The sequence below is a fragment of the Nerophis lumbriciformis genome, linkage group LG23 (assembly GCF_033978685.3).
Source record: "Nerophis lumbriciformis linkage group LG23, RoL_Nlum_v2.1, whole genome shotgun sequence".
Taxonomy (NCBI): Eukaryota; Metazoa; Chordata; class Actinopteri; order Syngnathiformes; family Syngnathidae; genus Nerophis; species Nerophis lumbriciformis.
In genome coordinates, this window is record NC_084570.2 from 3,775,589 (window position 1) to 3,790,228 (window position 14,640).

At 41.6% G+C, this 14,640-nt stretch overlaps 1 protein-coding gene across 5 annotated transcripts in view; it reads right to left on the reverse strand.

The window, feature by feature from the left end:
* tns1a (tensin 1a) overlaps positions 1-14,640 on the reverse strand; it is a 288,746-nt gene that overhangs the window by 22,759 nt on the left and 251,347 nt on the right. For all 5 annotated transcript variants that reach the window (XM_061985317.1, XM_061985319.1, XM_061985320.1 and 2 more), the window contains 2 exons: positions 9,037-9,200; positions 8,860-8,944 (listed from right to left, as the gene is read on the reverse strand). In XM_061985317.1, coding sequence (XP_061841301.1) covers positions 8,860-8,944; positions 9,037-9,200 — 249 coding nt within the window. The remainder of the gene's footprint in view (positions 1-8,859; positions 8,945-9,036; positions 9,201-14,640) is intronic.

Genomic DNA, 14,640 nt, shown 5'->3' on the forward strand with positions numbered 1-14,640 from the left:
TGGCAACAACATGCACTTTGAGAGTGCAGACAGCCCAGTTTTCATCAATTAATATATTCTGTAGACATACCCTCATCCGCTCTCTTTTCCTGAAAGCTGATCTGTCCAGTCCAGTTGGAAATGCATCTGCTTTGTCCAATTTTCTTGCCACTTTCGCATCTTTGGGCCACTGGTGCAACTTGAATCCGTCCCTGTTCGTGTTGTTACACCCTCCGACAACACACCGACGAGGCATGATGTCTCCAAGGTACGGAAAACAGTCGAAAAAACGTAAAATAACAGAGCTGATTTGACTCGGTGTTGTGACGTCATCGCTCCGAGAGCGAATAATAGAAAGGCGTTTAATTCGCCAAAATTCACACATTTAGAGTTCGGAAATCGGTTAAAAAAATATATGGTCTTTTTTCTGCAACATCAAGGTATATATTGGCGCTTACATAGGTCTGGTGATAATGTTCCCCTTTAAACACCACCCCTTACTTGCCAACCTTGAGACCTCCGATTTCGGGAGGTGGGGGGCGTGGGGCGTGGTCAAGTGTGGGGCGGGGCGTGGTTGGGGGCGTGGTTAAGAGGGGAGGAGTATATTGACAGCTAGAATTCACCAAGTCAAGTATTTCATACATATATATATATATATATATATATATATATATATATATATATATATATATATATATATATATATATATATATATATATATCTACATCCTGAAAATATGCAAACAAAACTGTGTTTAGATAATTGATACTTCAAACTTGCATAAATAAATCTTAAGGAATACAACATAACTTGGCTTCTGAGAGCTTCAAAATGTAGTGGATAAAATGCTAAAGTTGTTGATAAACAAGCAATTATTTTAATAATTAAATATGGTCATTTTAAATGAATTATGATCATTTAAAATTAATTATTTCAAATATGTTTATTTTAATGTATAATTGTAATAATGTAATAAGGAGTCAGAAAAAATACAAATAAAAATACAATTAATTTTGATGTTTTTAGCAAAATATAGTAAAAATGTTTTTTTTTTTTTTTTTTTTTTTTTAATTAATAAATATATTTGTTTTTAGGTAAGATAAACATAATAATGCAATTTGTCTCTTGTCTGCATGATTTAGTTCTTGTCCGCATGGAGCTGGAGGGGGCGTGGCCTCCAGTTCCGGCTGAAAATCGGGAGATTTTCGGGAGAATATTTGTCCCGGGAGGTTTTCGGGAGAGGCACTGAATTTCGGGAGTCTCCCGGAAAATTCGGGAGGGTTGGCAAGTATGCACCACCCCCACTCCTGCAGATAACGCCATCAAAGCACTTTAAATTCAATCAATAAATCAATCAAAGTTTATTTATATAGCCCTAAATCACGAGTGTCTCAAAGGGCTGCTCAAGCCACAATGACATCCTCGGCTCAGATCCCACACCAAATTGAAGTTACAGTACAAAAATCAATAATTTAGCAATTAATGCAGAAAAAATAAATGCAGACAAATGCCAAATTGTGAATAGGATAAAAAAAAAAGACTATTTGCACACAGGTGCTGTGTGTTATTCATTGTGAGGTCATGCGATGCTTAACTTTTACATAAGCTCAGGCACTGCCTATGCAAATGCCGTGAGGGAGAACACTGTTAAAGCCCATCTGAAGAGCTTGCTCAAGGGCGTGTTGCTGGACTGGCGGGATGACTGCGATGGACCAAGCCTTAGTCGGCCTCCTGCTCCTGCAGGGCTTGACCACCACCGGGGGAAAGTACGTCTATGTGGACCAAAAAATGAGCTGGCACGACGCTCAGAGCTACTGCAGGGAGTTTCACACAGACCTGGCTCCGGTTATCAACGATATCGAACTCCAGGAACTCAGGGAAATCGGCGGCTACGTGTCTCACTTCTGGACCGGACTTGTGAGGAACTTCACGGACCGAGAGGAATGGATGTGGTCAGGGGGCGGCAGGGCTTCTACCGTTCTCTGGCGGCCCGGTCAGCCGAACGGTCGGCCGAATAACGACTTCGGCATGATGATCGACTACAGGATGTACAATGAAAACAAAGAACACGAGGTGTTCTTCTTTTGCTTCGAGGCCATTGTCGTGAGGGAGCGAGTGAGCTGGGAGGAAGCTTTGGAGCACTGCAGGGAGCAACACAGCCACCTGGCCAGCGTGGCGTCGCAGACAGAGACGCTGCTCGTCCAGAGGGAACTGGAGAAGGACTTCTCCACCGAATATGTCTGGATGGGTCTGCGTTATTTCCCGGGGGGTTGGCGCTGGGTGGACGGGGAGCGATTGGCGTACAAGGCCTGGGTTGGTGAGGAGCCTCTATGTCCGGCACTCAGACTGAAGTGTGGCGCCCTCAAGGTGACGGGGAGGATGCCGAGTATTGATACTGACTCCAGTAGTTCTTTTGACACAATAACAGGAGAAAGTTTGGGGACGGACAATGTTTTTTTGAAAGAATCTGCGTGGGAAGCTTGTGACTGCGAGCAGAGGCTTTATTTTATTTGCTACTGAAGAAGCTTGAGAAGCTTTAGGTTTTTTCCATTTATGGAGTAGTTTTCACATCTTTGTTTATGTTTAACTTTCACTTAATGGCTGGTTTTGGTTGAAATACATATGTTTGCGTCTCAGTTATCCTTGTTTTAGCGTTATTTCCTGAATGTTTGTATCATTAAAAAAGACAACTTAATAAAATATGTAAAAGTCAGATGCTTAAGGATTTGACGATGTTAAATCGCACCATCCATCCATCCATTTTCTACCGCTTATTCCCTTTGGGGTCGCGGGGGGCGCTGGAGCCTATCTCAGCTACAATCGGGCGGCAGGCGGGGTACACCCTGGACAAGTCGCCACCTCATCGCAGGGCCAACACAGATAGACAGACAACATTCACACTCACATCCACACACTATGGCCAATTTAGTGTTGCCAATCAACTTATCCCCAGGTGCATGTCTTTGGAGGTGGGAGGAAGCCGGAGTACCCGGAGGGAACCCACGCAGTCACGGGGAGAACATGCAAACTCCACACAGAAAGATCCCGAGCCCGGGATTGAACCCAAGACTACTCAGGACCTTCGTATTGTGAGGCAGACGCACTAACCCCTCTGCACCAATTTAAGCAAATTCAACCAACCCCCACAAATCGTTATTGCACAGTATTATTAGACTTAGACTTAGACAAACTGTATTGATCCACAAGGGAAATTGTTCCACACAGTAACTCAGTTTCAAAGGATGGAAAGGGTAAGGATGGAAAGGATAATGCAGGTATTAACCTTCGTCTTGTGTTAGGGTCGGCACCGACCCGTTTTAGTTTTTAAATGCATAAAAGAACCACATAAATTTCTTTTTTTGCATCAAGGCTTTTTGACTTTGTCAGGAACCTCTATTTCAACAAAATACAACTTTTTTTTTTCCCACTAAATTATAAAATGCTCTGTTTGAAATTATGACCTTGCCGTTGTTAGGGTCGGCTTCGACCCAGTTATGAAAATAAGATTATCTGGGTAATAAGTTATCTGGGTATTATCTTCGACCCAACTCTCTCGTTTGAATCACACATTAAGAGTGTTACTAAAACGGCCTTCTTTCATCTCCGTAATATCGCTAAAATTCGTTCTATTTTATCCACTAGCGACGCTGAGATCATTATTCATGCGTTCGTTACGTCTCGTCTCGACTACTGTAACGTATTATTTTCGAGTCTCCCTATGTCTAGCATTAAAAAAAATTACAGTTGGTACAAAATGCGGCTGCTAGACTTTTGACAAGAACAAGAAAGTTTGATCATATTACGCCTATACTGGCTCACCTGCACTGGCTTCCTGTGCACTTAAGATGTGACTTTAAGGTTTTACTACTTACGTATAAAATACTACACGGTCTAGCTCCGTCCTATCTTGTCGATTGCATTGTACCATATGTCCCGGCAAGAAATCTGCGTTCAAAGAACTCCGGCTTATTAGTGATTCCCAGAGCCCAAAAAAAGTCTGCGGGCTGTAGAGCGTTTTCTATTCGGGCTCCAGTACTATGGAATGCCCTCCCGGTAACAATTAGAGATGCTACCTCAGTAGAAGCATTTAAGTCCCATCTTAAAACTCATTTGTATACTCTAGCCTTTAAATAGCCCCCCTGTTGGACCAGTTGATCTGCCGTTTCTTTTCTTTTCTCCTCTGCTCCCCTTTTCCTTGAGGGGGGGGGGCACAGGTCCGGTGGCCATGGATGAAGTGCTGGCTGTCCAGAGTCGGGACCCGGGGTGGACCGCTCGCCTGTGCATCGGCTGGGAACATCTCTACGCTGCTGACCCGTCTCCGCTCGGGATGGTGTCCTGCTTGCCCCACTATGGACTGGACTCTTACTATTATGTTGGATCCACTATGGACTGGACTCTCACAATATTATGTCAGACCCACTCGACATCCATTGCTTTCGGTCTCCCCTAGAGGGGGGGGGTTACCCACATATGCGGTCCTCTCCAAGGTTTCTCATAGTCATTCACATCGACGTCCCACTGGGGTGAGTTTTTCCTTGCCCGTATGTGGGCTTTGTACCGAGGATGTCGTTGTGGCTTGTGCAGCCCTTTGAGACACTTGTGATTTAGGGCTATATAAATAAAGATTGATTGATTGATTGATTATAAAGCAATAACTGAGCCAAAACTGAACACACTGACAGCCAGCTCCTCTCCCAATCATGTGAGCTTTAGGGGATTCTCATTTGACCTTGTTCTCCAGTACAAAAACAAACAAAGACGAGCATGTCCATACATGTGAGGTCAATTCAGTATAGAGTCGGTGACTTGCAGAGTGCACATCTCCAATTTGCAGCATGCAAAAATGAAAAAAAGATTTACAGTGAGAGAAGTTCTGGATAATATTTTTGGTGAAAATGAGGTAGAGAACACGGAGTAGCATAGTGATACGGATGAACAGGTTTCTGAGGAGGAAGATAATGTGTTTTTAGCCTTTTTCTTGAAGTAAATATATAAGGGGCGAAATTGACCCGTAACACCATAGATGTTACTATAGTTCCATCCATCCATCCATCTTCTTCCGCTTATCCGAGGTCGGGTCGCGGGGGCAGCAGCCTAAGCAGGGAAGCCCAGACTTCCCTCTCCTCAGCCACTTCGTCCAGCTCCTCCCGGGGGATACCGAGGCGTTCCCAGGCCAGCCGGGAGACATAGTCTTCCCAACGTGTCCTGGGTCTTCCTCGTGGCCTCCTACCGGTCGGACGTGCCCTAAACACCTCCTTAGGGAGGCGCTCGGGTGGCATCCTGACCAGATGCCCGAACCACCTCATCTGGCTCCTCTCGATGTGGAGGAGGAGCGGCTTTACTTTGAGCTCCCCCCGGATGACAGAGCTTCTCACCCTATCTCTAAGGGAGAGCCCCGCCACCCGGCGGAGGAAACTCATTTCGGCCGCTTGTACCCGTGATCTTGTCCTTTCGGTCATAACCCAAAGCTCATGACCATAGGTGAGGATGGGAACGTAGATCGACCGGTAAATTGAGAGCTTTGCCTTCCGGCTCAGCTCCTTCTTCACCACAACGGATCGATACAGCGTCCGCATTACTGAAGACGCCGCACCGATCCGCCTGTCGATCTCACGATCCACTCTTCCCTCACTCGTGAACAAGACTCCGAGGTACTTGAACTCCTCCACTTGGGGCAAGATCTCCTCCCCAACCCGGAGATGGCACTCCACCCTTTTCCGGGCGAGAACCATGGACTCGGACTTGGAGGTGCTGATTCTCATCCCAGTCGCTTCACACTCAGCTGCGAACCGATCCAGTGAGAGCTGAAGATCCTGGCCAGATGAAGCCATCAGGACCAAATCATCTGCAAAAAGCAGAGACCTAATCCTGCAGCCACCAAACCAGATCCCCTCAACGCCTTGACTGCGCCTAGAAATTCTGTCCATAAAAGTTATGAACAGAATCGGTGACAAAGGGCAGCCTTGGCGGAGTCCAACCCTCACCGGAAACGTGTCCGACTTACTGCCGGCAATGCGAACCAAGCTCTGACACTGATCATACAGGGAGCGGACCGCCACAATCAGACAGTCCGATACCCCATACTCTCTGAGCACTCCCCACAGGACTTCCCGAGGGACACGGTCGAATGCCTTCTCCAAGTCCACAAAGCACATGTAGACTGGTTGGGCAAACTCCCATGCGCCCTCAAGGACCCTGCCGAGAGTATAGAGCTGGTCCACAGTTCCACGACCAGGACGAAAACCACACTGTTCCTCCTGAATCCGAGGTTCGACTATCCGGCGTAGCCTCCTCTCCAGTACACCTGAATAGACCTTACCGGGAAGGCTGAGGAGTGTGATCCCACGATAGTTAGAACACACCCTCCGGTTCCCCTTTTTAAAGAGAGGAACCACCACCCTATAGTTAAAATGATTCAAATGAAAAAATAAATCAAACACATTTATTTAAAGGGGAACATTATCACCAGACCTATGTAAGCGTCAATATATACCTTGATGTTGCAGAAAAAAGACCATATATTTTTTTAACCGATTTCCGAACTCTAAATGGGTGAATTTTGGCGAATTAAACTTTCTAATATTCGCTCTCGGAGCGATGACGTCACAACGTGACGTCACATCGGGAAGCAATCCACCATTTTCTCAAACACCGAGTCAAATCAGCTCTGTTATTTTCCGTTTTTTCGACTGTTTTCCGTACCTTGGAGACATCATGCCTCGTCGGTGTGTTGTCGGAGGGTGTAACAACACGAACAGGGACGGATTCAAGTTGCACCAGTGGCCCAAAGATGCGAAAGTGGCAAGAAATTGGACGTTTGTTCCGCACACTTTACCGACGAAAGCTATGCTACGACAGAGATGGCAAGAATGTGTGGATATCCTGCGACACTCAAAGCAGATGCATTTCCAACGATAAAGTCAAAGAAATCTGCCGCCAGACCCCCATTGAATCTGCCGGAGTGTGTGAGCAATTCAGGGACAAAGGACCTCGGTAGCACGGCAAGCAATGGCGGCAGTTTGTTCCCGCAGACGAGCGAGCTAAACCCCCTGGATGTCTTGGCTCACACCGTCCCTTATGCCACCGAAGATGATCAAGAGAAGAATATCGACCCTAGCTTCCCTGACCTGCTGACATCAACTCCAAAACTGGACAGATCAGCTTTCAGGAAAAGAGAGCGGATGAGGGTATGTCTACAGAATATACTAATTGATGAAAATTGGGCTGTCTGCACTCTCAAAGTGCATGTTGTTGCCAAATGTATTTCATATGCTGTAAACCTAGTTCATAGTTGTTAGTTTCCTTTAATGCCAAACAAACACATACCAATCGTTGGTTAGAAGGCGATCGCCGAATTCGTCCTCGCTTTCTCCCGTGTCGCTGGCTGTCGTGTCGTTTTCGTCGGTTTCGCTTGCATACGGTTCAAACCGATATGGCTCAATAGCTTCAGTTTCTTCTTCAATTTCGTTTTCGCTACCTGCCTCCACACTACAACCATCCGTTTCAATACATGTGTAATCTGTTGAATCGCTTAAGCCGCTGAAATCCGAGTCTGAATCCGAGCTAATGTCGCTATAGCTTGCTGTTCTATGCGCCATGTTTGTTTGTGTTGGCATCACTATGTGACGTCACAGGAAAATGGACGGGTGTATATAACGATGGTTAAAATCAGGCACTTTGAAGCTTTTTTTAGGGATATTACGTGATGGGTAAAATTTTGAAAAAACCTGTAGCGTTCTGGAAGAGTTAGTGCTGCAAGGGGTTCTGGGTATTTTTCCTGTTATGTTTATGTTGTGTTTGTCAGAACTTGGTCCTTGGTGTTTGCTTTTCCGGAAGGCTACGGAAAGTTGGCTCGGGCGAGACGGGAATGTGAGTACATATTTATTTATTACTATCAAAAAAGAACAAACGAAAAGCGCGCACAATGGCGGAGGTACAAAACTTGGCTGATGAAAACAAAACTTGCACAAAGGCAGAAAATATGAACAATGAAACAAAAACTTACTTGGCATGGGACTGTGAACATGGCATATAAGCAGAGTGACAATAAAGAGTGCGATGTTGCAAGACAGACAGCCTGGCAACTCAAAGCTTAAATAATGATTAGTGAAAACAGGTGCGTGACTCAAAACGTGAAACAGGTGCGTGACGTGACAGGTGAAAACTAATGGTTGCTATGGTGACAAAACAAACAAAAGTGCACAAAAGTCCAAAAACAAAACCGAACATGACTAAAACAAAACATGATCACACAGACAGTGTTACGGTGCGGATGTTCTCCCGAAATGGGTTTGTCATTCTTGTTTGGTGTGGGTTCACAGTGTGGCGCATATTTGTAACAGTGTTAAAGTTGTTTATACGGCCACCCTCAGTGTGACCTGTGTGGCTGTTGACCAAGTATGCATTCACTTGTGTGTGTAAAAGCCGTAGATATTATGTGACTGGGCCGGCACGCAAAGGCAGTGCCTTTAAGGTTTATTGGCGCTCCGTGTACACAGCGGCGTTTTAAAAAGTCATACATTTTACTTTTTGAAACCGATACCGATAATTTTGAAACCGATACAGATAATTTCCGATATTACATTTTAAAGCATTTATCGGCCGATAATTTCGGCAGTCCGATATTATCGGACATCTCTACTGAAAACCATCACCATTTCCATAGAAAGCTTTGGGGAAAAAGCACCTGTGAAATCAGGCTTTTAAGGCCACAACAGTTTTGAAAAAAGGTCCACTAAACCCGCCTGGACCCTGACAAGTAAGAAAGCCAAACCGGAAAAGGGGACAGAGGCAATTGCTTTCGGCTTTCGAGAACACGTCTGCAGAATGAACACTTAAATTTGAATAGGAAGTTTAACATATGAAGGGGGAATTCTCACCACAGCCTCGCCAAGGGGGACTGTTGCTGGCAAACCTATTGGCATCATTGTCCTCAAAAACTTCCCTGTAGCTTTGCATTGGGTCCTGCCAGAAAAGAATCAAACACACAGAATCAGTGTAAATATGCATATTAAATGTTAAAATTCTTTTAATACTGATGACAGTGATTAATGTACCTCTCTCAGTCTTCCTCCAGGGTTGTGGGACAGACTGTCGCTGAAGTCTGGCGAAAGGCTTGCTGACCTGTTGTCATGGCCACTGTGGTACTGACCCTCACTGGTGGTTCGACGCCGACCTGTCTCCTGGTTGACCTCGGGGGTTATTCCCCTGGAGCGTAGCCCTAAAAATACCCCGACATTAAATAATGTGAGCAACAACGACTGGGTCGTATCTTCTACATGCTATTCTATGCTCATCATGGGCACACATGTCAATATTCATTCATTTTGGGTGGAATGTTTATACATGCATATCCCAAATTACCTTTTAACACAAACAGGTTTGAATGTATGTTTTGATTTTTTTTAGTTTACATCTGGATTATTTACATTGTAGATTGTCACTGAAGGCATCAAAACTATGAATGAACACATGCGGAGTTATGTACTTAACAAAAAAAGGTGAAATAACTGAAAACATGTTTTATATTGTAGTTTCTAGCCACCCTTTGCTATGATTACTGCTTTGCACACTCTTGGCATTCTCTCGATGAGCTTCAAGCACACCTGTGAAGTGAAAACCATTTCAGCTCATCGAGAGAATGCCAAGCGTGTGCGAAAAAGTAATCAGAACAAAGGGTGGCTATTTTGAAGAAGCGAGAATATAAAACATGTTTTCAGTTATTTCACCTTTTTTTGTTAAGTACATAACTCCACATGTGTTCATTCATAGTTGTGATGCCTTCAGTGACAATCTACAATGTAAATAGTATATATATATATATATATATATATATATATATATATATATATACATATATATATATATATATATATATATATATATATGTATATATATATATATATATATATATATATATATATATATATATATATATATATATATATATATATATATATATATATATATATATATATACGTATATATATATATATATATGTATATATATATACGTATATATATACATATATATGTGTATATATATATATATATACGTATATATATACATATATATATGTGTATATATATATATATATATATATATATATATACGTATATATATATACATATATATATGTGTGTATATATATATATATATATATATATATATATATATATATATATATATATATATATATATATATATATATATATATATATATATATATATATATATATATACCTTCTCATTCAATGTGTTTTCTATTATTTCATGACTATTTACATTGTAGATTGTCACTGAAGGCATCAAAACTATTATATAGTATAGTATATAGTATATTATAGTGATATACTATCACTATAAATTATTAGTGATTCCCAGAGCCCAAAAAAAGTCTGCGGGCTATAGAGCGTTTTCTATTGGGGCTCCAGTACTATGGAATGCCCTCCCGGTAACAATTAGAGATGCTACCTCAGTAGAAGCATTTAAGTCCCATCTTAAAACTCATTTGTATACTCTGGCCTTTAAATAGCCCCCCTGTTAGACCAGTTGATCTGCCGTTTCTTTTCTTTTCTCCTCTGCTCCCCTTTTCCTTGAGGGGGGGGGGGGCACAGGTCCGGTGGCCATGGATGAAGTGCTGGCTGTCCAGAGTCGGGACCCGGGGTGGACCGCTCGCCTGTACATCGGCTGGGAACATCTCTGCGCTGCTGACCCGTCTCCGCTCGGGATGGTGTCCTGCTGGCCCCACTATGGACTGGACTCTTACTATTATGTTGGATCCACTATGGACTGGACTCTCACAATATTATGTCAGACCCACTCGACATCCATTGCTTTCGGTCTCCCCTAGAGGGGGGGGGTTACCCACATATGCGGTCCTCTCCAAGGTTTCTCATAGTCATTCACATCGACGTCCCACTGGGGTGAGTTTTTCCTTGCCCGTATGTGGGCTTTGTACCGAGGATGTCGTTGTGGCTTGTGCAGCCCTTTGAGACACTTGTGATTTAGGGCTATATAAATAAAGATTGATTGATTGATTGATTGAAAACTATGAATGAACACATGTGGAGTTATGTACTTAACAAAAAATAAAGGTGAAATAACTGAAAACATGTTTTATATTCTAGTTTCTTCAAAATAGCCACCATTTGCTCTGATTATTGCATTGCACACTCTTGGCATTCTCTCGGTGAGCTTCAAGCACACCTGTGAAGTGAAAACCATTTCAGCTCATCGAGAGAATGCCAAGCGTGTGCGAAAAAGTAATCAGAGCAAAGGGTGGCTATTTTGTGTGCCTTCAGTGACAATCTACAATGTAAATAGTTATGAAAAGGAATGGAACGACCTCACAACAAACTTGAAAAGTCTAACAGATTACTCTTCATTCACAATTGGAGTTAAAATGTGGCTTTGGAGCAATCAAAGCTGCTCACACGGTCACTAAGGTGGGCGCTATGTTTGACACATCAACTTAATGTGTATTATATTCATCCATGAGAGCATTTTTGTTGTAAATTGTGAGGTGAGTCTGTTAAAATCATGGTTGTTTTTACAAATGATGACAGATGTGAACAAGAGCATGTATTGTCTATGTGTGATGATGTAAATGAGTTGTGGTTGTAAAGTAAAATAAGTATGTGTCATTAAAAGGGCATTTTATGACTTTTCTTAATTTGATTACATGCTATAGTATGATTTTATTGTCATAATTGTATTGCATGATTTTTGTATCCCCTTAATTTAGGTAGCCAGGGACTGCAGATGGAAATGAGCTATTTAGCTATAATCTGGTACAGAACTTATCTGTCTTTGATCTTAATGTTTCTGTGCATTGTTCCTTTACATAAAGACTAAACTAAACTAAACTAAAAGAAAACCCATTGAAATGAGAAGGTGTGTCTAAACGAGAAGGTGTGTCGAGACACTCCTTCTCATTTAATGGGTTTTCTTTACTTTCATGACTATTGTAGATTGTCACTGAAGGCATCACAACTATGAATGAACACATGTGGAGTTATATACTTAACAAAAAAAAGGTGAAATAACTGAAAACATGTTTTATATTCTAGTTTCTTCAAAATAGCCATCCTTTGCTCTGATTACTGCTTTGCACACTCTTGGCATTCTCTTGATGAGCTTCAAGAGGTAGTCACCTGAAATGGTTTTTCACTTCACAGGTGTCATAGTTTTGGCGCCTTCAGTGACAATCTAAATAGTCATGAAAATAAAGAAAACGCATTGAAATGAAAAGGTGTGGCCTGTACTGTATATATACAGGTAAAAGCCAGTAAATTAGAATATTTTGAAAAACTTGATTTATTTCAGTAATTGCATTCAAAAGGTGTAACTTGTACATTATATTTATTCATTGCACACAGACTGATGCATTCAAATGTTTATTTCATTTAATTTTGATGATTTGAAGTGGCAACAAATGAAAATCCAAAATTCCGTGTGTCACAAAATTAGAATATTGTGTAAGGCTAATACAAAAAAGGGATTTTTAGAAATGTTGGCCAACTGAAAAGTATGAAAATGAAAAATATGAGCATGTACAATACGCAATACTTGGTTGGAGCTCCTTTTGCCTCAATTACTGCGTTAATGCGGCGTGGCATGGAGTCGATGAGTTTCTGGCACTGCTCAGGTGTTATGAGAGCCCAGGTTGCTCTGATAGTGGCCTTCAACTCTTCTGCGTTTTTGGGTCTGGCATTCTGCATCTTCCTTTTCACAATACCCCACAGATTTTCTATGGGGCTAAGGTCAGGGGAGTTGGCGGGCCAATTTAGAACAGAAATACCATGGTCCGTAAACCAGGCACGGGTAGATTTTGCGCTGTGTGCAGGCGCCAAGTCCTGTTGGAACTTGAAATCTCCATCTCCATAGAGCAGGTCAGCAGCAGGAAGCATGAAGTGCTCTAAAACTTGCTGGTAGACGGCTGCGTTGACCCTGGATCTCAGGAAACAGAGTGGACCGACACCAGCACCCAACCATGCAAATTTTGCATTTCCTTTGGAAATCGAGGTCCCAGAGTCTGGAGGAAGACAGGAGAGGCACAGGATCCACGTTGCCTGAAGTCTAGTGTAAAGTTTCCACCATCAGTGATGGTTTGGGGTGCCATGTCATCTGCTGGTGTCGGTCCACTCTGTTTCCTGAGATCCAGGGTCAACGCAGCCGTCTACCAGCAAGTTTTAGAGCACTTCATGCTTCCTGCTGCTGACCTGCTCTATGGAGATGGAGATTTCAAGTTCCAACAGGACTTGGCGCCTGCACACAGCACAAAATCTACCCGTGCCTGGTTTACGGACCATGGTATTTCTGTTCTAAATTGGCCCGCCAACTCCCCTGACCTTAGCCCCATAGAAAATCTGTGGGGTATTGTGAAAAGGAAGATGCAGAATGCCAGACCCAAAAACGCAGAAGAGTTGAAGGCCACTATCAGAGCAACCTGGGCTCTCATAACACCTGAGCAGTGCCAGAAACTCATCGACTCCATGCCACGCCGCATTAACGCAGTAATTGAGGCAAAAGGAGCTCCAACCAAGTATTGAGTATTGTACATGCTCATATTTTTCATTTTCATACTTTTCAGTTGGCCAACATTTCTAAAAATCCCTTTTTTGTATTAGCCTTAAGTAATATTCTAATTTTGTGACACACGGAATTTTGGATTTTCATTTGTTGCCACTTCAAATCATCAAAATTAAATGAAATAAACATTTGAATGCATCAGTCTGTGTGCAATGAATAAATATAATGTACAAGTTACACATTTTGAATGCAATTACTGAAATAAATCAAGTTTTTCAAAATATTCTCATTTACTGGCTTTTACCTGTATATATATGTATATATAAAAATAATACATTAACAACTCAAACACAATCGGTTGTTCCAAAAGGACAATGACACCAAATTCAAATAGTTTAACTATATTCTAATTATTATTGTTATTTAAATGTTGCACTTATTATTTAACAAAATTAGTAGTATCAATATCATTATTAGTATTATTATTATTAGAGATGTCCGATAATATCGGCCTGCCGATATTATCGGCCGATAAATGCTTTAAAATGTATTATCGGAAATTATCGGTATCGTTTTTTTTTTTTATTATCGGTATGGTTTTTTTTTTTTGTTTGTTTTTAAAAAAAAATAATTTAACATAAAAAACACAAGATACACTTACTATTAGTGCACCAACCCAAAAAACCTCCCTCCCCCATTTACACTCATTCGCACAAAAGGGTTGTTTCTTTCTAATATTAATATTCTGGTTCCTACATTATATATCAATATATATCAATACAGTCTGCAAGGGATACAGTCCGTAAGCACACATGATTGTGCGTGCTGCTGCTCCACTAATAGTACTAACCTTTAACAGTTAATTTTACTCATTTTCATTCATTACTAGTTTCTATGTAACTGTTTTTATATTGTTTTACTTTCTTTTTTATTCAAGAAAATGTTTTTAATTTATTTATCTTATTTTATTTTATGAATTTTTCTAAAAAGGACTTTATCTTCACCATACCTGGTTGTCCAAATTAAGCATAATAATGTGTTAATTCCACGATTGTATATATCGGTATCGGTTGATATTGGTATCGGTTGATATCGGTATCGGTAATTAAGAGTTTGACAATATCGG